Source organism: Oncorhynchus tshawytscha, linkage group LG33 (genome assembly GCF_018296145.1).
Source record: "Oncorhynchus tshawytscha isolate Ot180627B linkage group LG33, Otsh_v2.0, whole genome shotgun sequence".
In the NCBI taxonomy this organism is placed as follows: Eukaryota; Metazoa; Chordata; class Actinopteri; order Salmoniformes; family Salmonidae; genus Oncorhynchus; species Oncorhynchus tshawytscha.
Window position 1 is genome coordinate 23,910,667 of NC_056461.1, and position 24,619 is coordinate 23,935,285.

Genomic DNA, 24,619 nt, shown 5'->3' on the forward strand with positions numbered 1-24,619 from the left:
TAAGACTGACTGTCTGTTGTATACAGCCCAAGGGTGTAATATATAAATGAGCATGTCTTCTAATTTAAAGTGCACAGATTGACCAGGAGGAGATGACAAGTATGTTTTTTTCCGATGGAGAGCCTTTGATGTCAACTAAAACCAGTGTCCCAAACCTGCTGTTAGACGGACTGTGGGTCCTGCAGCTGCTTCCCTGTGCGGTGACAATACCTTACAGCCAGTGATTAGCACAAGGACCGGTTTTTAAAAGCAGATGATACGATGTAAACAGGCCAACTTGAAGAGCTTGTTTTATTTTACTGGCTGCATATGGAGAAGAGAATGGAGAACGAACAGAAAAAGGGGGAGTGACAAGGCTAATCTCCCAGAGAGCAGGTTTCGAGTGTCTGAAGTTTGTTTGTTTTTGGAACAAGATGGCACTAGGCAACGCAGCGAGTGTCCATCTTTGTTCATCTGTGTCTTATTTATAGGAAGAGAGATAAATCAGCCTGGATAAAGGAAGCAGCAAAAAAAGAGAATGCAGAAAAAAAGATTTTGTGATTTTAACAATCTGATGATTTCCACAGATTACAATATAAATAACACACAAGATCAGGATGCAGATATCCCCAGTTTTGAATTAATTGAGGCGATTACTTATGCAGGCTAGCCGGCCGTATGGTGGATGTGTTCAAGCGGGAGCTGAACCCGTGCCAAGAGGATACACTTCATGATTTATTCAAAGCAAAGGCCCCTTTTGAATTGTCTTTATTACTTAAGCAATACGGGATAAGGTGGTGTGGTATATGGCCAATATACCACGGCTAAGGGCTGTTCTTACGCACGACGCAACACGGAGTGCCTGGATACAGCCCTTAGCCGTGGTATATTGGCCATATTCTACAAACCCCCAAGGTGAGTTATTGCTATTATAAACTGTTTACCAACATAATTAGTGGAGTAAAAATAAATATGTTGTCATACCCGTGGTATACGGTCTGATATACCACAGCTGTCAGCCAAACAGCATTCAGGGCTCAAAATACAAAGTTTATCATTTGAGATATATACTGAGCATCATTAAACAAAATCTGGGAGGTGATATTATATAAAAATGTTAAACTAGACCAAGGACATTCCAAGAGCTAATAAAGTGAGTTCAAAATACTGCTTCATGAAAGAAAACCTGCTGCTTTTTAATTGAAATGTTAGCATATGGAATGATTTCTTCAGGCCACTACTATTTCCCTATGATTCTTCATATCAGTCCGTAAATGATTAAATCAACATTGAAGCCATTTGAAAACATGCTGCTGCTGTTTTGAAGAAAAAAAAATATCCAGGTACATTTTCAATTACATTACGTTTTCAGTGGCATTACACTTGACTCTCTTTTGCACAGCAATCTGGCCCTACTGCTGTTAGCTTTACAGAGAAAGCCTCCCTCCACCGACACAAAAAACTGGGAGCACCAAAGTATTACCCTTTCAGCTTCAGATGAATAATGCAAAGTTCCTTTCCCAAAAGAAAATGTATCACATGAAATTAAAGGATGGCTGTGTCCTGGTCCCTCTCTCCTCACCGGGAGCGGTGTTGTGGGTTCAGGAAGTTGAGTTTGGCTAAATTGCTTTTTGCCGAATGATAAATACTAGTAGAGAGAGGAGGTAGCCCCGGGAAACGAGATGTTAAACTTTGCCATGTATAATTTAACATGACACGAATAGTGCTCACATTGAAAAACCACACCTGCAATCCGCCACCCCTCAATTATTAAAGCTGAACTTCCCTGGGGTACAGTGTGGTTCAACGTGGATATGATGTAATCTACAGCTATTACAGTGACCTGCAAGTCACATTTAATCCACAACCAGAATTAACTGTGGAGAACAGCTCATTAAATTCTACTATTAGGCTTTTTTCAGATAACACATTCCTTTTTTCACATCTATTTTCAACACATTATATAAAAAATTTAAAAATGAATTGTTGCTTTGTGTCCATAGTATAGGACACAGTTCCAGGTCTACACACTGGATTGTGATTAGCGAGGGTCAATTGAGTTTGACTCATCGAATCACCCCCATTAGTAAGAGGCCAGACCAATGTCAACGACCTTCTCCATCTTGACTTGTACTCATTATTTGTGGTTGACAGAAACACGGGGCCAATGGCCATTTTCTAACATGGGATTAACCAAGAGGACGGAGACAGTGTTTCAGAGGAAAACACATTTCTACTTTTTGAGCTAATCCTATCTGAGTCATAAAATATGAACAGTTGACTGAGCGAAACCAGTTGTGTGTAGAATATTTGAATTGTAACTGTCACGTCCTGACCTTAGTTATCTTTGTTTTCTTTCTTATTTTGGTTAGGTCAGGGTGTGACGAGGGTGGAATGTGTGTTTTCGTCTTGTCTAGGGTTTTTTGATATCTATGGGGTTTTGGGATTGTCTAGGTAAATGTAGGTCTATGGTGGCCTGAATTGGTTCCCAATCAGAGACAGCTGTTTATCGTTGTTTCTGATTGGGGATCCTATTTAGGTTGCCATTTTCCATTTTGGTTTGTGGGGTATTGTCTATGTGTAGTTGCCTGTAAGTACTCGTGGTTTGTTCAGTGTTCAGTGTTCAGTGTTCAGTGTTCAGTGTTCAGTGTTCAGTGTTCAGTGTTCAGTGTTCAGTGTTCAGTGTTCAGTGTTCAGTGTTCAGTGTTTTATCTTCATTAAAAGAAGTATGTATTCTTATCACGCTGTGCCTTGGTCTCCTTGTTATGACGAACGTGACAGTAACATACATTCCTTTGGATGTAGAGCACAGGATGAGGAATACATAAGAATTTCATAGGTAGATGATTTGTCACCAAAAGTGGTTGCTTTTCAATAAAAATGTTGAACAGAAATATATTATAATCTCAATCTGTTTCAACAATATAGTGACTGTGTTATAGTCTAATCTGTAGACTACGGTGGACTGTAACATACTCCAGTAGTACCCACCTCTTTTATCCAGACTGTGTTGGACGCTGTCCTCCCCCTTCCTCAGACTGTCAGTGTGCTGGCTGTGGTTCAGTGTCCCCTGGCTGGGGCCATACTCCTCCAAGCCCAGGACTTTCCCATCGCTCAGCTGGTTGTGGACCTGGTTGGGTGTGGAGGTGTGTGTGTGTCCCATCTGATCGTCCTCATCACAGTCATAGTCATCAAGGATGGGGGTCTCCCGGATGGGCATGCCAATGACAGAACTGTGCTGGAGCTGCCGGGAGCCCCGGAAGCTGTCCCTACCCTGGGGTCCCAGCAGCACAGAGGGGATGTAGTGGATCTCATGGGTGGCCTCGGTGCTGGCGCTTTTCTGGGGGACACGTCGGCGCTTGCACCAGCGGTGACGTGTGTACAGCACCAGGGTGAAGAGGAGGATGAGGAGGAGGAGAGCGATCAGGCCTCCCTGGAAGAAAGAGGGACAAACATAAACAAGCATGCATTTGCACAAAAAGAGAGACACTATTAGAGATTATGAGTGAATCTAGTCTGAGTGAGAACAAGTTGGTCAAGTTTCTCCAGAGCAGACGGTCTGTTGAAATGTCCTGTTTGGTTCAGTGAGTCAACAAATAGAGCGCTGTCCTTGGTGCTGAAATGGAGAGAAGAGCTCTCTCCTCTATCTCTTATTTTCTTTCTCTTTCCTTGTCAAAGACACACACGCACACACACACACAAAGCCAGTTAGTCCCACAGCCCTAGGAATTACACATGCCAATGTGTTACGGGTGTTACTAGCCTAACTAAACCCAATCTTCGTCTCCAAACCATAGCCTACCCCTCAAAGCCTGCTCATGTAAAGGCACATCCATCACCAAGGCACATCCATTGCTACATGGTTTGTCCCATTTCATGCCATAACAGACACATCAAACACCTTCTAGCAGCCAATCTGAGAGTGAATAGCACACTTAATCCATACACCTACAGTCCTGTTTATAGGGTGTATAGACTGATAGAGCGGACATATTCCAAGATTAACCAACAATTCTTTACACTAGTGGTCAATGGATAGACCACAGTGAGAATCAGACAGATCGTGACCACCCTAATGCCATCCAGCCTCTACTGCAGCCAGACACCGAAAAAGCACAGTCGCCGTATTTTGACGCGACACCCTTCCCACAATTCCCTGTGCTTACTGTATGATACATAACACGAGCAGATAGGGTTATTCATCACAACATTTAAAATTCCATCTTCATGAGGAAAAACAAACCTCTCTCAAATTATAACTCATGCACTGCTGGGTGGCCATAAATCACACTAGGAAGAGATGGGCAACTCCAAGGAGAGGAACGTCCTCTGGACAAATGTGTTCATTAATCTCCAATAGGAGAGCGGTGTCTGAGAAATACACTCCCCCTCTGAAACAAAGTCACCCGGCAACAACAGAAGAGAGAGCTCCTCTTTCACAGAACTTACAGAACTCCAGGGAAACTGTTCAGAACTGTTCAGAAATTCCCATGGCTAAAAGGATGGTGTAGAAATGGAATTGAGACTGGCAATGTGAAATTAGAAACAGAATAAATAATAATAAAAAAGAGGTAAGACCTGGGCATTTCAAAAAGCTGTAAAAGAAAAGATCTGCGCCAATAATCATTACTGACTATTAAAATGTAACATTAGGTGTTTCTACTTTTGCACTTGTATCCATGAGGGATATGTGGTTCTCATTCATCTTAAGACCCTACTTATCCCTGCTGCTCTGGAGTCACTCCACAGGTAAGAGATGGAGGATTCAACTCTCTCCCTCTCCCTCGCTCTTGTTTTTTAATCCCTCTCTTTCTCTTCCTCCCTTCATCAGTCCCTTTTGCTCCTGTTTCAGCTTTCTTTTCCTCTGCTCTCTCCCTCCCTCTCTCCCTCCCTCACAGATTACCACCTACTCATATGGCGCATGGTCTGGCCACAAACTCACGGCTTACAGCACTGACGTTTTTTCAACATCCTTTAGAACCCATTAAGAATAAATGAATAGATTAACAAATGACTGAGAGCTAAAACCATCTGGCAGAGTTGAATATGCAACCAAGCTGCTACATCAACACTGAGCCACAATGAATGCATCCTATTTCTCATCGTCATCCTGAAAGCCAATATCCATGTATTCAATAACGAATAGGGATGAGTGGATCAAAATGAAGCATCAATGTGTTGTACAGCTGACACAAGTATAACCCCTCTCATCAGCAGGTTAGCATTTTTTTTGTCATGAATCTTGTTCTGGAGGCAGCTCTGCAGAGTGGTCACTAGCTAGCACAGCCACAATGTTATAATATTTTTTGCCTAACCCTAACTTTAACCACACTGCTAACCCTAATACCTAACCTTTACATGACATTAAGTTAGCACATTTTTGTTTTCATAAATTTTTACAATATAGCCAATTTCGACTTTGCAGCTGGCTTAACTAACAAGAAATTGCACAGTTCTGCCTCCAGAACAAGACTCATTACAATAAACATCAACCTGAATATCATCATGCTCTGCTGAACAGGCTCTGAAATAAAGACAAGCTCTTGTCAGTGATTTTCATCATAATAAGCTTTGCCCCGGGGATAAACTGTGGAATAAAAACAACAAAACACTAAGCTAACCCATCATGCACCTGTTCAGTTCTGTAGCCACCATCTTGGCACAAGGGAAGCAGCTCTCTTCCTGGCAGGCACACTGAGAAATGAGATAGCTGTAGTACATTCATCTTCAGGAAACTCATTGAACAAACAATGTATCCACACATACATATACATATGCGTACCTCTGTGTACATAGTAACAGATTAATTTATCACATGCACAGACGCAGATGAATATACTCATGTACTGTACATGAAAGAAAAAAGTAATCCATGACCCCCACACACATACACTCAAACATCTGCTCAATTTCTGTGCCTTGATATGGGTACATCTGTTCGCACACACACACACACAGTATTTTACCACACACACACCCATGTACTGTACATTAAATAAAAAAGTAATCCATACCCCCCACACACATACACTCAAACATCTGCTCAATTTACGTGCCTTGAGGCAATGCAATACCAATTCCGAGATGTATTTGATACAGAGTGGTAACTGTGTGTACCTCTCACATCAGTGAGGGTGTTAACAGTGCTGTACCACAACAAGTGGATGCTCTCATAGGCCTGTTTCTGGGTGAGCAAACTGTTGTAGCCTATATCAGATGAACCCTCAGTGGAGTGGACCTAAGGCCCTGCCTCACCCTTTCTTTCTTTCTCTCTCTCTCATTCTCTCATTCTCCCTCATTCTCCCTCATTCTCCCTTGCTGTCTCTGCCTGGCCGGTTCCCCTCTTTCCACTGGGATTCTCTGCCTCTAACCCTATTACAGGGGCTAGGTCACTGGCTTACTGGGGCTCTCTCATGCCGTCCCTGGAGGGGGTGCGTCACCTGAGTGGGTTGATTCACTGTTGTGGTCATCCTGTCTGGGTTGGCGCCCCCCCCTTGGGTTGTGCCGTGGCGGAGATCTTTGTGGGCTATACTCAGCCTTGTCTCAGGATGGTAAGTTGGTGGTTGAAGATATCCCTCTAGTGGTGTGGGGGCTGTGCTTTGGCAAAGTGGGTGGGGTTATATCCTTCCTGTTTGGCCCTGTCCGGGGTGACCTCGGATGGGGCCACAGTGTCTCCTGACCCCTCCTGTCTCAGCCTCCAGTATTTATGCTGCAGTAGTTTATGTGTCGGGGGCTGGGGTCAGTTTGTTATATCTGGAGTACTTCTCCTGTCCTATTCGGTGTCCTGTGTGAATCTAAGTGTGCGTTCTCTAATTCTCTCCTTCTCTCTTTCTTTCTCTCTCTCGGAGGACCCGAGCCCTAGGACCTGAGCTCCAGGACTACCTGACATGATGACTCCTTGCTGTCCCCAGTCCACCTGGCCATGCTGCTGTTCCAGTTTCAACTGACCTGAGCCCTAGGACCATGCCCCAGGACTACCTGACATGATGACTCCATGCTGTCCCCAGTCCACCTGGCCATGCTGCTGCTCCAGTTTCAACTTCCACCTGACTGTGCTGCTGCTCCAGTTTCAACTGTTCTGCCTTATTATTATTCGACCATGCTGGTCATTTATGAACATTTGAACATCTTGGCCATGTTCTGTTATAATCTCCACCCGGCACAGCCAGAAGAGGACTGGCCACCCCACATAGCCTGGTTCCTCTCTAGGTTTCTTCCTAGGTTTTGGCCTTTCTAGGGAGTTTTTCCTAGCCACCGTGCTTCTACACCTGCATTGCTTGCTGTTTGGGGTTTTAGGCTGGGTTTCTGTACAGCACTTTGAGATATCAGCTGATGTACGAAGGGCTATATAAATAAATTTGATTTGATTTGATTTGATCCCCCTCTTCCCCACATGAAGTTAAAGTGCCATGTGTCCAGGCAGCTGCTATCTACTCTGCCCATCCAACTGCAACTCCCAGAGCCAAGGGACGGAAGACTCGGCTCACTGGTTACTGTGGCCACTTTATTCTACGCCTACAGGGGAACCTTTCCCATCACCCACCAGGGTCAGGAAGTGATGTCACCAGGAGTGTGGTCTCAAACAGGTAGTGTGACAAGATGAGATGGAGGGGAAAAGAGCTGCATGTGCTGTGAGCCTAGAGTTGTCCCCTATGATGTTTTCAATGAAGCTAGGTGACTGAGAAGAATATAGTTAACAATTGTAATTGTGATTCAGAAAAATTAAAAATTAAATGAACCATGAAGTACACTGCATGTGGTGAGTTAATTGTAACAACCAAAACAGAGAAAGTGAATTGCTAAATAAATAAAAAATATTCACAGCCAACATAAAAATAGTTCCAAGATAATTGAAAAATGAAATATAGAAAGCCCACAACCTGAGCCATGAAATCATCAGGGAAATGACATTGACCCTCGGTGGCCCTACTTAATCATGGAATCTGATTAAACTCTGGTTGAAAACTGAATGGAAAATCTCCACAAGCTTAACTGAAAATACCAGGTTGACCTCCACATTCTGTTTCTCTTTGTAGTATCGGTACAGAAAGGCAGGCGTGTTGGTTGGCTCTATCTGATTGGCTATCAGTCCCATCACCACCCACCCCTGAGCTCCCATCGCCTCCCCATCCTCCATGCTGCCCCCCTTGGCCCTGACTCTGGTCCCTGGGCAAGGTGAGAGATTTGTGGGTAGATTTGCCTGTTGCTGGCCCTCCTGAATTACAGCAGGGAATTAGGCCTGAGTTACTGCTTTGCCACACGCCGAACCCTGCATCTCACAATGCCTCCCCTCCTCCTCCTCCTCCTCCTCCTCCTCCTCCTCCTCCTCAGCCAAGCAGTTCTAGCCAGCCCTGGCTCTCTGGGTGTCATCATATGCAGAGGGATGCCCTGCATACATAGATCATTGAGATAGATAATGTTTTATTTATATTCAGGGGAATCTATGTGCAGGGAGAAGGAATGAAAAGGAATGAAAAGCAGATCGAGAGAGCAACGGGAAACGAACAGAACAAAAATGAGGACATGCTGTCAACTTCCAAGCTGTCACAGAGCTGGTCATAACTCAGCAGACTTGAAACAGACACCACAGCTACATAACAGGCTGTAAGACCGCATGCATCGGAGGAAAATAGCCAGTTATTATATAACTGATTACTAAGCATTTGCAACACTGCAAAAGCATGAATCATGTTTGGTTCCCCAGAGTAAATTCAACATTGAATGTATCAATAAACAGTGCTTGTGAGAAGGGATACAGTATTAAGGTAATGTATAAATGAAGACTGTATTCTGTCTGAGCCTCGTGTTGGGTGTTGTATTCTGTTTGAGCCTCGTGTTGGGTGTTGCATTTTGTTTGAGCCTCGTGTTTGGTGTTGTATTCTGTTTGAGCCTCGTGTTGGGTGTTGTATTCTGTTTGAGCCTCGTGTTTGGTGTTGTATTTTGTTTGAGCCTCGTGTTTGGTGTTGTATTTTGTTTGAGCCTCGTGTTTGGTGTTGTATTTTGCTTGAGCCTCGTGTTGGGTGTTGTATTCTGTTTGAGCCTCGTGTTGGGTGTTGTATTTTGTTTGAGCCTCATGTTGGGAGTTGTATTCTGTTTGAGCCTCGTGTTGGGTGTTGCATTTTGTTTGAGCCTCGTGTTTGGTGTTGTATTGCCTACTTTGTCCCTGATGCCAGTGATGTGTAAATGTGGTCCGTGGTGTGAGTTGAACAGGGTAGGGTGAGTCAGGGCATTAGAGTTTCAAGTTTTAATGTCACATGCACAAGTACACTGAAATGCCTTTCTTGCTAGCTCTAACCCCAACAATGCAGCAATAACAATGTAATATTAATAATGACAAGGTCGAACAAAAAAAATCAGAAGAACACGATAAAGTAGGTAAGCATACTATATACAGGGTCAGTTCCAGCACCATATTTACAATGTGCAGTCATACTGGATCGATAGAGGTAGATATGTATAGAGGTAAGGTGACAAGGCATCAGGATATATGATAAACAGAGCAGCAGCAGCGTATATAATTATTGTATGTGAGTGGGTGTGTAGAGTCAGTTTAAATGTATGTGCATATGTTTGAGTGAGGAAATTATGGAGTGTTTGTATGTGTGTTAGAGTATCAGTGTGAGCAGTGTGTAGGGCCCTGTGAGTGTGCACAGAGACAGTGCAAAAATAAGAATAAAATACAAAAATAGTCTGTGTAACCATTTTGTTAGCTATTTAGTTAGCTATTTAGCAGTCTAATACACCAGCTGACTGCTCAGCTGTCAGGGCATCTGACACAGCTTTCACTGACTGAGTCACAGATGGAGAGGAATGATGTCTATGATACAGAAGCACTAGTATGACATGGTTGTATTGCAATACTTGTGATAAACTGAAATTGGTTGATTTGTTGATATTATATAGTGCATTCGGAAAGTATTCAGACCCCTTGCCTTTTTCCATATTTTGTTATGTTACAGCCCTATTCTAAAATGTATTACGTTTGTGTTTTGTCAAGAGATCCTTGATGAAAACCTGCTCCAGAGCACTCAGGACCTCAGACTGGGGTGAAGGTTCACCTTCCAACAGGACAAGGACCCTAAGCACACAGACAAGACAACGCAGGAGTGGCTTCGGGACAAATCTCTGAATGTCCTTGAGTGCCACAGCCAGAGTCCGGACTTGAACCAGATCGAACATGTCTGGAGAGACCTGAAAATATCTGTGCAGCAACACTCCCCATCCATCCTGACAGAGTTTAAGAGGATCTGCAGAGAATACAGGTGCCAAGCTTGTTGTGTCATACCCAAGAAGACTCTGTAATCGCTGCACAAGGTGCTTCAACAAAGTACTGAGTAAAGGGTCTGAATACTTATGTAAATGTGATATTTAAGGGTTTCTATTTTTGAATACATTTGCAAAAGATTCTAAAAACCTGTTTTTGCTTTGTCATTATGGGGTATTGTGTGTAGATTGATGAGACAAATTTTTTTTTTAATCCCTTTTAGAATAAGACTGTAACATAACAAAATGTGAGAAAAGTCAAGGGGTCTGAATACTTTACGAATAGCACCAGGGGACAGGGTCTGGCTCTCGACCCAAAAACCTGCCCCTCCGCCTGCCCTGCCGGAAGCTGGGTCCGCGGTTTATGGGGCCACTTAAAGTCCTGAGGAGACTGAACGAGGTATGCTATAGATTACAGTTTCCCCCAGATTATCTCATTAATCCCTCGTTCCATGTGTCTCTCCTCAGGCCGGTGGTGGCTGGTCGACTCCAGGAAGCTGAGGTGCGGGTGGTTTCTCCGCCCCCTCTGGACATCGAGGCGGCCCCGGCGTATGCTAGGTACCTCGTGGGGTGGGAGGGGTACGGTCCGGAGGAGAGTCCTGGACACTTCGTTGCTGCGGGATTTCCACCGTCTCCATCCGGATCACCCTGTGCCTCGTCCTCTGGGTCGTCCCCGAGGTCGGTGTCGGCGCGCTGCTTGGGCCGCGTGTCAAGGGGGGTGGGGTACTGTCACGACTTCCGCCGAAGTCGGTCCCTCTCCTTGTTCGGGCGGAGTTTGGCGGTCGACGTCACCGGCTTTCTAGCCACCGCCAATCCATTTTTCATTTTCCATTTATTCTGTCTTTGTCTTATCACACCTGGCTCCACTCACAAATGACTTGTTTATTATTTAACCCTCTGTTCCCCATGTTGTTATTGTCATTTGTTACGTGGATATTTGTCAGGCGTTGCACTTTTGTTTTAGACCGTGTTTTTGGCACTTGTATGTGTTATGTGCTGTCATTAGGTAACCGGTATTAAAGTGTGCCTGTTTATTATACTCCGCTCTCCTGCGCTTGACTTCGCCTCCCATATACATGCATTACAGTACTCTATGTACACTCTTCGAAAAAAAGGTGCTATCTAGAACCTAAAACAATTCTTCAGCTGTCCCCATAGGAGAACACACTGAAGAACCATTTTTGGTTCAAGGTAAAACCCTAATGGGTTCTGCCTGGAACAAAAATAGTTCTACCTGGAACCAAAAATGGTGTTCCTATTGGGCTGAGAGTGTAGGAATTTCAAGGGGTGTGGTTGTATGTTAAACAGTATCGGTTCAGCTTATAGTTGTTTTGGCAAAAATGTCCGCGATCCAGTATGAGGCTTGAAGCAAAGTACTATCACCATTCACGACAGTTAAGAGTCATACGAGTTAGTAGGTTTACACAACTACTGTACAACTACTGTTGACTACTGTTGATTACTTTTATCATGATACATAATTGAAGACATTGACCCATTTGTGTATGTTTACAAACAATTACAACATCCAGAGCTGGCCCAGTCCTATCCGTCCAATAGCTTCATTTGAAGGTAATCATAATTCACATCTGACTGAAAAACCAATTGACTCTCCATTTGTTATCCCTGGGCCAGACTGGTGAAGGAACATTATGGATTTAGTATTCATAGAAAACCAAACGAAAGAGACTGTTCAGATAATCTCTCTCTCCTATTGTAACCGAGCTAGGGTGTTATTTTCCCTTTAATAACTTCCCATGATCCTCCCTGTTTGCATGGTAACCAAATATAATTGCCCGATGATCATGCATAGCTGCTTGCTCATTACGGCGGCAAATTAGTGCTGGTACAGCGACTCAGTGACTGTGCGTCTCTCCACAACCTTATGCCGTTCCCCTTCTCTTCTTTTTTTCTCTTCCAAAGATAAATGATATCTTAGAGTTGAAGCAGTGCGAGCCAGCTGCAAACAGACGTGCCCTTCTCGGTGACATTCGGAGGAAAAAATGTGATTAGGAAGCTAATGCTAATATTTGAAGACGTGGCACAAGGGGCCAATACGGACTGAAACAGCTGTTCATAACAAGGCAATAAAATTGACAAGACAATGGTACCCTAGGGGTGCCTCTTATTAGGAAAGACTAGGGAAGGAGATTTCAAATCAAATCAAAGTCTATGTCACATGCGCCGTATACAACAGGTGTAGACGTACAGTGAAATGCTTACTTACAAGCCCAACAATGCAATTTTTAAGTAAAAAATAGGTATTAGGTAAACAATAGATACTGTAAGTATAGAAATAAAAAATAAAAAGTAAAATGACAGTGAAAATAACAGTAGCAAGGCTATATACAGGTGGTACCGGTACAGAGTCAATGTGTAGGGGCACCGGTTAGTGGGCCAATTGAGGTAATATGTACGTGTAGGTATAGTTAAAGTGAATATGCACAGATGATAAACAGAGAATAGCAGCAGTGTAAAAGAGGGGGTTGGCGGGTCGGGGGTGGCGGGACACTATGCAAATAGTTCGGGTAGCCATGTGATTACCTGTTCCGTCTTATGGCCTATGGGTAAAAGCTGTTGAGAAGCCTTTTGGTCCTAGACTTGGTGCTCCGGTACCGCTTGCCATGAGGTAGCAGAGAGAACAGTCTATGACTGGGGTGGCTGGGGACTTTGAACATTTTTAGGGCCTTCCTCTGACACTGCACTACCCTCTGTAGTGCCTTGCGGTCGGAGGACGAGCAGTTGCCGTACCATGCAGTGATGCAACCAGTCAGGATGCTCTCGATGTTGCAGCTGTAGTACCTTTTGAGGATCTGAGGACGCATGCCAAATCTTTTCAGTCTCCTGAGGAGGAATAGGTGTCTGGACAATTCTAGTTTGTTAGTGATGTGGACACCAAGGAACCTGAAGCTCACAATCTGCTCCACTACAGCCCTGTCGATGAGAATGGGGGCGTGCTCAGTCCTCCTTTTCCAGTAATCCACAATCATCTCCTTTGTCTTGATTATGTTGAGGAATAGGTTATTCTGGCACCACAAGGCCAGGACTCTGACCTCCTCCCGAAAGACTGTCTCGTCGTTGTCGGTGATCAGGCCTACCACTGTTGTGTCGTCTGCAAACTTAATGATGGTGTTGGAGTCGTGCCTGGCAATGCAGTTGTGGGTGAACAGGGAGTACAGGAGGGGACTGAGCACGCACCCTGATGGGCTCCAGTGTTGAGGATCAGCGTGGCAGATGTGTTGCTACCTACCCTCACCACCTGGGGGCAGCCCTTCAGGAAGTCCAGGATGCAGTTGCAGAGGGAGGTGTGTAGTCCCAGGGTCCTTAGCTTAGTGATGAGCTTTGAGGGCACAATGGTGTTGAACACTGAGCTGCAGTCAATGAATATCATTCTCACGTAGGTGTTCCTTTTGTCCAGGTGGGAAAGGGCACTGTGGATCTGTTTGAGGGGTATGCAAATTGGAGTGGGTCTAGGGTTTCTGGGATAATGGTGTTGATATGGGCCATGACCAGCCTTTCAAAGCACTTCATGGCTACGGACTTGAGTGCTACGGGTCTGTTGTCATTTAGGCAGGTTACCTTAGTGCTCTTGGGCACAGTGATAATGGTGGTCTGCTTGAAGCATGTTGGTATTACAGACTCAATCAGGGACATGTTGAAAATGTCAGTGAAGACATCTGCCAGATGCCCGGAGCACACGTCCTGGTAATCCGTCTGGGCCAGAGGCCTTGTGAATGTTGACCTGTTTAAAGATCTTACTCACGACGGCTACGGAGAGCATGATCACACAGTCTTCCGGAACAGCTGATGCTCTCATGCATGCCTCGGTGTTGCTTGCCTCGAAGCGAGCATGGAAGTGATTTAGCTCATTTGGTAGGCTCGTGTCACTGGGCAGCTCGCAGCTGTGCTTCCCTTTGTAGTCTGTCATAGTTTGCAGACCCTGCCACATCCGACGAGCGTCAGAGCTGGTGTAGTACGATTCAATCTTAGTACTGTATTGGCGCTTTGCCTGTTTGATGGTTCGTCTGAGGGCATAACAGTGGTTTTACAAAAGTAAAACCAAAGGAGGCACAACAATAAGGTTGTTCTCTTTCAAAAATATGCCTCTCCAAAACAGAGACCTGACCTATTATAAGCTTCCGGGTTAGAGTCCTGCACCTTGAAAGCGGCAGCTCTACTCTTTAGCTCAGTGCGAATGTAATCCATGTCTTCTGGTTGGGGTATGTACGTACAGTCACTGTGGGGACAACGTCCTCGATACACTTATTGATAAAGCCAGTGACTGATGTGGTGTACTCCGCAATGCCATCGGAATAATCCCGGAACATATTCCAGTCTGTGCTAGCAAACCAGTCCTGTAGTTTAGCATCTGCTTCATCTGACCACTTTCTTACAGACTGAGTCACTGCTTGAATTTTTGCTTGTAAGCAGAAAGCAGGATAGAATTATGGTCAGATTTGACAAATGGAGGGCGAGGGAGAGCTTTGTACATGTCTATGTGTGTGGAGTAAATGTGATCTAGAATTTATTCCCCTCTGGTTGCGCATTTAACATGCTGATAGAAAAGAGGTAAAACTGATTTAAGTTTACCTGCATTAAAGTCCCCGGCCACTAGGAACGTCGCCTCTGGGTGAGCGGTTTTCTGTTTGCTTATTTCCTTATACAGCTGCCTCAGTGCAGTCTTGTTATAGTCCCTGTCACTTTTGTTGAAGAGAGGCCTTAGATTTGGCTCTAGGGAAGGACATTTAAGACTAATGGATGAGATTTGGAACTAGGGAGAGACATGTGAGACTAATGAAGGAGATTTGGGACTAGGGTTGGAGATGTGGGACTAGGGTTGGAGATTTGGGACTAATGAAGGATATTTGGGACTAATGAAGGAGATTTGGGACTAATGAAGGAGATTTGGGACTAGGGTTGGAGATTTCAATTGTGTTTCACTCAAAAAAGATACAACTATCTCTGACAGTTTTATTTTCTGACAACATTTTGGTACATGCTCCGACCAGATAGTCAGAGGTCAAACGGCATAGAATGCTGTGACATTAAAGGTGTCGGAATTCTTGTAAAGGCCACCGCAGAACATAACATTCCAAAGTGTCATTGCTGTTGAGAAGACTACTGGGTGTTTGTTCAAGTAACTCTGCTACAAAAAAGTGTCCTTGCCAATGGAGAGAGTATAACCCAAAAAATTGTAAGGGTTTAAACCCCTTATGCATTTTCTTGGGAATTTGTGTGTGTGTGTGTGTGTGTGTGTGTGTTTGTCCACATGTGTGTGTGTGTGTATGTGTCTGTGTGTTTAAATTAGAGGCAGCTGGGACCCCAGCCCTGGTTATATTCCCTGTCGCTTTGGTTGAAGAGAGGCCTTTATTTGTTTTTGCAGCTGTCGGCCAAGTGTTGCTGGAACAGCTTGCCAGAGTAGACCTGTCAGGGAATGCTGGCACCTGAAGGGGGATCTTTGTCCATTCACAGCAACAATGAATTTCTCTCTCTCTCTCTCTCTCTCTCTCTCTCTCTCTCTCTCTCTCTCTCTCTCTCCACCCTGCTCCTCACCTCACTGCAATCTCCACTCAATTCCCTGGCAGGCAGCTCGGCACTACACCGCTAAACTTATTCCTATTTCATGTTATATAGATATACACACACTACATGACCAAAAGTATGTGGACATCTGCTCGTCGAACATCTCATTCCAAAAATGATGGACATTAATATGGAGTTGGTCCCCCCTTTGCTATCCACTCTTTTGGGAAGGCTTTCCACTAGATGTTGGAACATTGCTACGGAGACTTGCTTCCATTCAGCCACAAGAGCATTGGTGAGGTCAGGCACTGATGATGAGTGATTAGGCCTGGCTCGCAGTCGGCATTCCAATTCATCCCAAAGATGTTCGATGGGGTTGAGTTATGGGCTCTGTGCAGGCCAGTCAAGTTCTTCTACACCGATCTCGACAAACCATTTCTGTATGGACCTTGCTTTGTGTACGGGGGTATTGTCATGCTGAAACAGGAAAGGGCTTTGCCCAATGGCGGCTATCTTTACACCACTCCAGCTGACGCTTGGCATTGCATAGGTGATCTTAGGCTTGTGTGCAGCTGCTCGGCCATGGAGACCCATTTCATGAGGCTCCCGACGAACAGTTCTTATGCTGACGTTGCTTTTAGAGGCAGTTTGGAACTCGGTAGTGAGTGTTGCAACCGAGGACAGACTATTTTTTCCCGTTCTGTAAGCTTGTGTTGGCTACCACTTCGCAGCTGAGCCGTTGTTGCTACTAAATGTTTCCACATTAACAGCATTTACAGTTGACCGGGGCAGCTTTAGCATGGTAGAAATTTGACAAACTGACTTGTTGGAAAGATGGCATCCTATTAAGGTGCCACGTGGAAAGTCAGTGAGCTCTTGAGTAAGGTCATTCTACTGCCAATGTCTGTCTATGGAGATTGCATGGTTGTGTGCTAGATTTTATACACCTGTCAGCAACGGGTGATGCTGACATAGTCGAATCCACTAATTTGAAGGGGTGTCCACATACTTTTGTATGTAGTGTGTATATACACTGTTTCAATTAACACTTTTCCTGGCCCAAGGTTACAATAATACAGATGGAAAGAGAGTCAGCTAGAGTTGCTGCTTGAATAGGTCAACTGAAACACTTTGCTGATGTATTACATTACATATCACACTTGGTGAATAATATTCAGATTTATGACTAAGGTTAAACAACTAGGTGACAAAGATGCTTGTGGGATCATATAATGTAAACATGATCAAATGGTACCTAGTAAAAACCTCTCAATTGACTTTCAAGAGTATAGATGTTGAAAAGTGGCAGTTATTGAAGTCATTCATGTGCGGTAGCATCCACATATGGTATTTTAAGTGTTTAGGGAGAAAAACAAGTGTCTGGGAAACATTAAGGGGAGATTTCGAAAAAGCTTTAATCGATGCAGCTGAACAAAGCCATTAAAAACCATGTGAATCAGAATTAATCAATAGATATAAAAGTCTTCCCGAAGGAGAGACAAGACGGCACCAAGTCTGCGTAGACGGCGGGATGGTATTAGCACTGCAGTGTTATGGTAGGGTTTCGAGAGGTTAATGAGATATGGAGCCAGGCTTGGACTGATTTCCTAGCTCTAAATGTCCAGAAAAGGATGCATTGAATTAACAACATCCCAACAGAGCAGAGAAATGCATACTAATTTGTAACAAATAAATCAGTCCCATCGCCAGCACACTTGCCAACAATTAATATCTACCTCAATATCACTGGATTGTTTCGCAAACATGGTGCCAGGACTGTTTGTAGCGCACGAGGCAGAACACTTTGTATGCATTAATAGGCCAGACTAAATAAGGAGATATACGGTATCGCCTGTTGGTACTACACCGGCAACAGGTAAATAACATTGGTAAGTCACTGTTCCTTCAGAAAAGAACCACGCTTAAATAAGTGAGGAAACAAAACAATCATTATTTCAAGTAGGCAGTTATGGCATTTTAAGCCATGTCTGTGTATAACAGAGCAGTCACTTTACCTTTATCACTTAAGACCTTTTAATAATACTGACCCAAGCTGAGCTGTACTATAGTGGCCTGGTACTGCATCCCCCTTAATGGAACTGAGCTGGAAAGAATCACAACGGAAAATATCTGAGCAAGTACAATACAATACAGTTTGGGTTGGCAGTGTAGCGTGATAAGGGTAAAATACTGCAGATGGTAAGATGAATAGCCAGATGGACAATTAGACAGCAACCTTGTTCAGGTTTTGGGTATCCTTCACAGAATCCATCCAAAAGTCACGTACTCCAAATAACCCAGTTGAGAGTTAGCAGAATGGACTAGAAATCACCTCAGAGCTTTCTCAAGCTATAACCGTTTATGCATTAAGTGGGAGATGTAGAGTGAGGCAGATAATTGTTGCACTGTAAGGGGCAGCTAGACGGACTTTTCAAGGTTATTGTTAATTAAGGAAATTAATGTTGGTGTCTCTGAGGGTGATAGGTGTTGTAAGGGTTGTATCCAGTAGCCTTGTGCTGCTTCGTCTCTGGCCTTTGAGTCATGATGAAAACCCAGGCTGAAAATGCAAAGTAGGCTGCTGTCTTTATGCATGGAAGACTTTGGTGCAGAACTAATTATATTTACAGTACACTGATAACAACGTGCATACACACACCACGGACATAGGGGAGCTGGAGACAAGCATGTACAATACTCATACATGCATGTGCATGTACAAGTGCATACACACACCACGGACATAGGGGAGCTGGAGACAAGCATGTACAATACTCATACATGCATGTGCATGTACAAGTGCATACACACACACGAGCTCAAACACACACACACAACACACTAACTAATTCAATGCCCTGTCTCTTGCGCTTCCCTTTATCTCATCTCTCTTTAGTCGTTGTGATATGGAACAGTACACAAGATGAATCCTAAATACATTGCAGAGGGATTACTCAACATTGGAAGCCTGGAGTAATCAAAGGTTTTATAATGAAATGACTGTCACTCACCATGGTCATCGGATGACTGCACTTTGGGTGTCATTCACAGACTTTCACTGACAGAACATTTCATTTGGTTCAGGCAGGTGTAAAATGAGGTACCAACCACAAAATTAGCTCACTTTCATGGCTTTTAACTCAACAATTGTTTAAAGATAATTGAGCTGCCAGTATTTTTCATCTCAACCCAGTGCAGTCACTCTGGCATCTGTTTGATATTATATTGTGTTCATGTTGATTGCAGTGTCATATAGGACATAGAGCTTTGTTGTTAACACTCTGTTTCATGTCCTGACCGGATTAGTACCACATACAAATAGCTGAGGGTATTCCTGTAGTTATCTAGTCATATTGCCCCTTATTATAAACACACTGCCAAGTAGAATTCTCTGTGCTGTTCTTTGTGCTGTGCTGGGGGTTATGCTTGAGTGACATTCAATAGCTACTTCATTACTCTTCCTCGGGTGCACCGGTGGACTGTGAGCGCGTATACTGCCCTCCACATATCTTCTCTCCCTGTGATCAATGTGTCAATTGGTCATATTTGTCACATTTTAATCTGTGGAGATGTTGGGATGGTCAGGATGGGATTGCCTGTGTCTAAGGACAGAGCAAGACTGTGAATTATCTGCTAGTGAAGGGGAGGGGAAGCGATAAGGGGCTTGTGCAACTGTGCAGGAGATTAAAATGTGGTCGAAGGACCAAAATAGTTTATATTACAATGGAGAATTATAGTGTTACAATGATTTCTGTTTTTTTTTGTATAAAAAATGGAAATGGATTTAAAAGGAAACATATGGAAGCATTTAACAGACTATAGTATTTTATTACTCCATATGTTTCGCCAAACTGGGATAATTAAAACCAGAGATCACACATTAACCCCCAGGGAACTATCTAGATGCACTATTTATACAAAAGTATGTGCACACCCCTTCAAATAACTGGATGTGGCTATATCAGCCACACCCGTTGCTGATAGGTGTATAAAATAGAGCACTCAGCCATGCAGTCTCCATAGGAAACATTGGCAGTAGAATGGCCTTGCTGAAGAGATCAGTGACTATCAATGTGGCACCATCATAGGATGCCACCTTTCCAACAAGTCAGTTCGTCAAAAGTTCGTCAAATTTCTGCCCTGCTAGAGCTGCCCAGGTCAACTGTAAGTGCTGTTATTGTGAAGTGGAAACGTCTAGGAGCAACAATGCCATGGAGTGGTAGGTAACACAAGCTCACAGAACAGGGCCGCCGAGTGCTGAAGCATGAAGCGCGTAAAAATTGTCTGCCCTCGGTTGCAACAGTCACTACAGGGAGCTTCATGAAATGGGTTTCCATGGCCTAAGCTCACCATGCGCAATGCCAAGCGTTGTCTGGAGTGGTGTAAAGCTCGCCACCAGTGGACTCTGGAGCAGTGGAAACGTGTTCTCTGGAGTGATGAATCATGCATCACCATCTGGCAGTCTGACGAACAAATCTGGGTTTGGACAAATCTGGGTTTGGCGGATGCCAGGAGAACGCTACCTGCCCCAATGCATAATGCCAAATGTAAAGTTTGGAGGAAGAAAAATGGTCTGGGGCTACTTTTCATAGTTTAGGCTCCTTAGTTCCAGTGAAGGGAAATCTTAACACTACAGCATACAATGACATTCTAGACGACTCTGTGCTTTCAACAGTTTGGGGAAGGCCCTTTCCTGTTTCAGCATGACAATGCCCCCGTGCAGAAAGCAAGGTCCATACAGAAATGTTTTTTCAAGATCGGTGTGGAAGACCTTGACTGGTCTGCACAGAGCCCTGACCTCAACCCCATCAAACACATTTGGCAGGAATTGGAACACCAACTACGAGCCAGGCTTATAATCCAACATCAGTTCCTGACCTCACTAATGCTCTTGTGGCTGAATGGAAGCAAGTCCACGCAGCAATGTTCCAACATCTAGTGGAATAACTTCCCAGAAGAGTGGAGGCTGTTATAGCAGCAAAGCGGGGACCAACTCCATATTAATACCCATGATTTAACATCAGCAATGTTGGATGTTTATATACCAAATACAGAAAATAGTCACCAAGTCATGAATAGCAGTATGTTTCGATCTCTGATTCGATCAGATTAATTTCTGTATCAGTTGGAAGTGATATGCTATAAAGTAATTTGTCAGCACCACTGAAAGCTGCAGCTTCCTTAGATTAACTTTAGGACAGTGCTGTGCTCCAAACACACTCATGAATGTGTGCACACACACTGTTACCAGCATAGCTGGGCCACTCTACAAATCAAATCACAGCTAATTTCACCCTGTCAGTGTGTGATTCCCATGCAGCGTTATAGTAAGCTCTCCTCTCCCTCGAGCACCAGTCCCTGTCTATATATTCCTGAACTCCTGGTCTCCATCGGTAACCGTTACCCAGGCAACGGAACAGACAGAGTAAAGGTGAGCGGTGAGGCAGAAGGAGTGTAATGGAGAGAGAGAGAGAAGCGTGGAGAGAGAAAAACAGTCAGACCAGGACCAAGGTTTTCCCAAGACAAAGCAGCAATGGTACAATGGCACAATGGTATGGCAATGAATACTACTTTATGTGAGATGAAAAGCATTGTGGAAACTAATTTAGTTTTGACCATAAATCCAGCTGCACCACAATGGCACTCTTCTCAGTGGTGGTGGTAGCAGCAACAGCAGTGGTGTGTGTGTGTGTGTGTGTGTGTGTGTGTGCGTGCGTGCATGCGTTTGCAGGAGTGAGTGGAAGAAGCAATCCATGCATCTTAGATCTTCCACAGAGCCTTTAAGACTTGCCAGCCAGACGATCACACAAGGAGCTACTCATTCAATGCCAGACTGGGCTGAGTGGAACTTGGAACCAACACTGTGCTCACAAGCCTAGGTTCAGAAGAAAGAAGCTGAGCCACAAAATATCCCTACAGTATCAATCCCTACAGTCTCCAGCCACCACATCGGCCTACTGCATGTAGCCTTCCTCGTTGCAAAAGTGGGGACATCAAACATTCAGCCTGGTGCACAGACCCTACGGATGCTCTAGTCTAGAGGACCTAGGTTAAATTGTGCTTAGGAGCATCTCTAATGGTTAAACTAGCGTGAATAATATATGTGATTATTGCTTCATTAACTGTCATCCTACATTAAGATATTGAATTATTTTGCCATATCTAATTCATGTTTATCATGCTATATAGTACATTACACAAGCTGACGTTTTGACCACATCAAACTGGAGGGAATTATACATCGTTTGTACATCAAATTGTTAGTATAAAAGTTTATAGTAAACATGATGACACGAGGTAAATTGCTTAAAACAGATAAACATCTTTGGTGTTGTACTGTAGATTTCTTCACACGCACTGGGGATCGCAGGATTTAGAAAGCAGCTATCATTTTGCTTCTCAAATGGCACGGATAGTTTGGGGTGGATTCTCTATAAAAGTTACTGGCCACACACCAATACACACACTTGCCAGTCAAACTATCATATGCATGTATAGGTTATTCCAAGTTTCCATGTGGCCTTTGACTCGTGTTAGTTTAAACATCACTACACCCCAGACGTTTGCCTCCTGTTCTATCGTTTTCAGCGTGATATCATTGGAAGTGATTAACAAAAAAACTGTTGCATTACACTTACTGCATTGGCAACCCAATTGAATCAAAATGCAACACTTCAAAATGTAGCTAGCTGTCTTCTACAAAAAAAATCTCCTCAATCTCGCACAATTTATTTCAACGTGATGTCGATAGCAGTGACAAAACGTTTCTCTTTTCACTTTGGTGACACCCAATCAAATTGCAACATTCCAAAATCTAGCTGACTGTGTTTTGCAGGTTGTCCTCTAACCAGTGATATGAACCCGGCAAAAAAAGGAACGTCCTATCACTGTCAACTGCGTTTATTTTAAGCAAACTTAACATGTGTAAATACTGGTATGAACATAACAAGATTCAACAACTGAGACATAAACTGAACAAGTTCCACAGACATGTGACTAACAGAAATTGAATAATGTGTCCCTGAACAAAGGGGGGTCTAAATCAAAAGTAACAGTCGGTATCTGGTGTGGCCACCAGCTGCATTAAGTACTGCAGTGCATCTCCTCCTCATGGACTGCACCAGATTTGCCAGTTCTTGCTGTGAGGTGTTACCCCACTCTTCCACCAAGGCACCTGCAAGTTCCCGGACATTTCTGTGGGGAATGGCCCTAGCCCTCACCCTCCAATCCAACAGGTTCCAGACATGCTCAATGGGATTGAGATCTGGGCTCTTCGCTGGCCATGGCAGAACACTGATATTCCTGTCTTGCAGGAAATCAAGCACAGAACGAGCAGTATGGCTGGTGGCATTGTCATGCTGGAGGGTCATGTCAGGATGAGCCTGCAGGAAGGGTACCACATGAGGGAGGAGGATGTCTTCCCTGTAACACACAGCGTTGAGATTGCCTGCAATGACAACAAGCTCAGTCCGATGATGCTGTGACACACCGCCCCAGACCATGACGGACCCTCCACCTCAAAATCGATCCTGCTCCAGAGTACAGACCTCGGTGTAACGCTCATTCCTTAGACAATACATGCGAATCCAACCATCACCCCTGGTGAGACAAAACCACGACTTGTCAGTGAAGAGCACTTTTTGCCAGTCCTGTCTGGTCCAGCGATGGTGGGTTTGTGCCCATAGGCGACATTGTTGCCGGTGATGTATGGTGAGGACCTGCCTTACAACAGGCCACCAAGCCCTCAGTCCAGCCTCTCTCTCCAGCCTAGTCTATTGCGGACAGACAGAGGTATTGTGCGTTCCTGGTGTAACTCGGGCAGTTGTTGTTGCCATGCTGTACCTGTCCTGCAGGTGTAATGTTCGGAGGTACCGACCCTGTGAAGGCGTCGTTACACGTGGTCTGCCACTGCGAGAACGGTCAGCTGTCCATCCTGTCTCCCTGTAGCGCTGTCTTAGGCGTCTCACAGTACGGACAATGCAATTATTTGCCCTAGCCACATCTGCGGTCCTCATGCCTCCTTGCAGCATGCCTAAGGCACGTTCACGCAGATGAGCAGGGACCCTTGGCAGCTTTCTTTTGGTGTTTCTCAGAGTCAGTAGAAAGGCCTCTTTAGTGTCCTACATTTTCATAACTGTGACCTTAATTGCCTACCGTCTGTAAGCTGTTAGTGTCTTAATGACAGTTCCACAGATGCATGTTCATTCCTTGTTTATGTGTCGTTGAACAAGCATTGGAAACAGTGTTTAAACCCTTTACAATGAAGATCTGTGAAGTTATTTGGATTTTTACGAATTATCTTTGAAAGACAGGGTCCTGAAAAAGTTTACCTAGTGTGTATGTGGTTTTTGAGTTGTGGTAGTTTCAACAGAGAATCCCCCAGGGTTTTTGGTGCATGTAAAAACTACAAGTAATATGATTACTATTGTTGCACATGTATATGTAGATAGTACATTTTATGGTTAGGTTTTCAATATATATATGATTTGGACACTTTAAAACCGTTTTGACATTGGGCTATTTATCAATGTCAGAGATAGCATCAAGTTTTAGGAATATAATTTGAACATTCAACATCAATTGCCAATGGTATTGTCCTTAATCAATATCATTATTAATTATTGTACTTAATCAGGTAAAAACTGCTGAATGAGTCCCATAACGTGCTGTGATTGAGTTACACACACACGCGCACACGCACACACACACACACACACACACACACACACACACACACACACACACACACACACACACACACACACACACACACACACACACACACACCCTTCATATACTGTTGATGTGAGCTGCAGTGCAGGAAGGCTTCATATCTAAAACTGTCAAGCCTCGGCAA

General features: G+C 44.1%; 1 protein-coding gene across 1 annotated transcript in view; it reads right to left on the reverse strand.

Annotated features, from left to right (window-relative positions):
* Positions 1-24,619, reverse strand: part of LOC112231008 (astrotactin-2-like) — a 500,130-nt gene that overhangs the window by 378,106 nt on the left and 97,405 nt on the right. Inside the window, exon 3 of the mRNA XM_042311033.1 lies at positions 2,971-3,412. Within this exon, the coding sequence (XP_042166967.1) occupies positions 2,971-3,412 (442 nt within the window). The remainder of the gene's footprint in view (positions 1-2,970; positions 3,413-24,619) is intronic.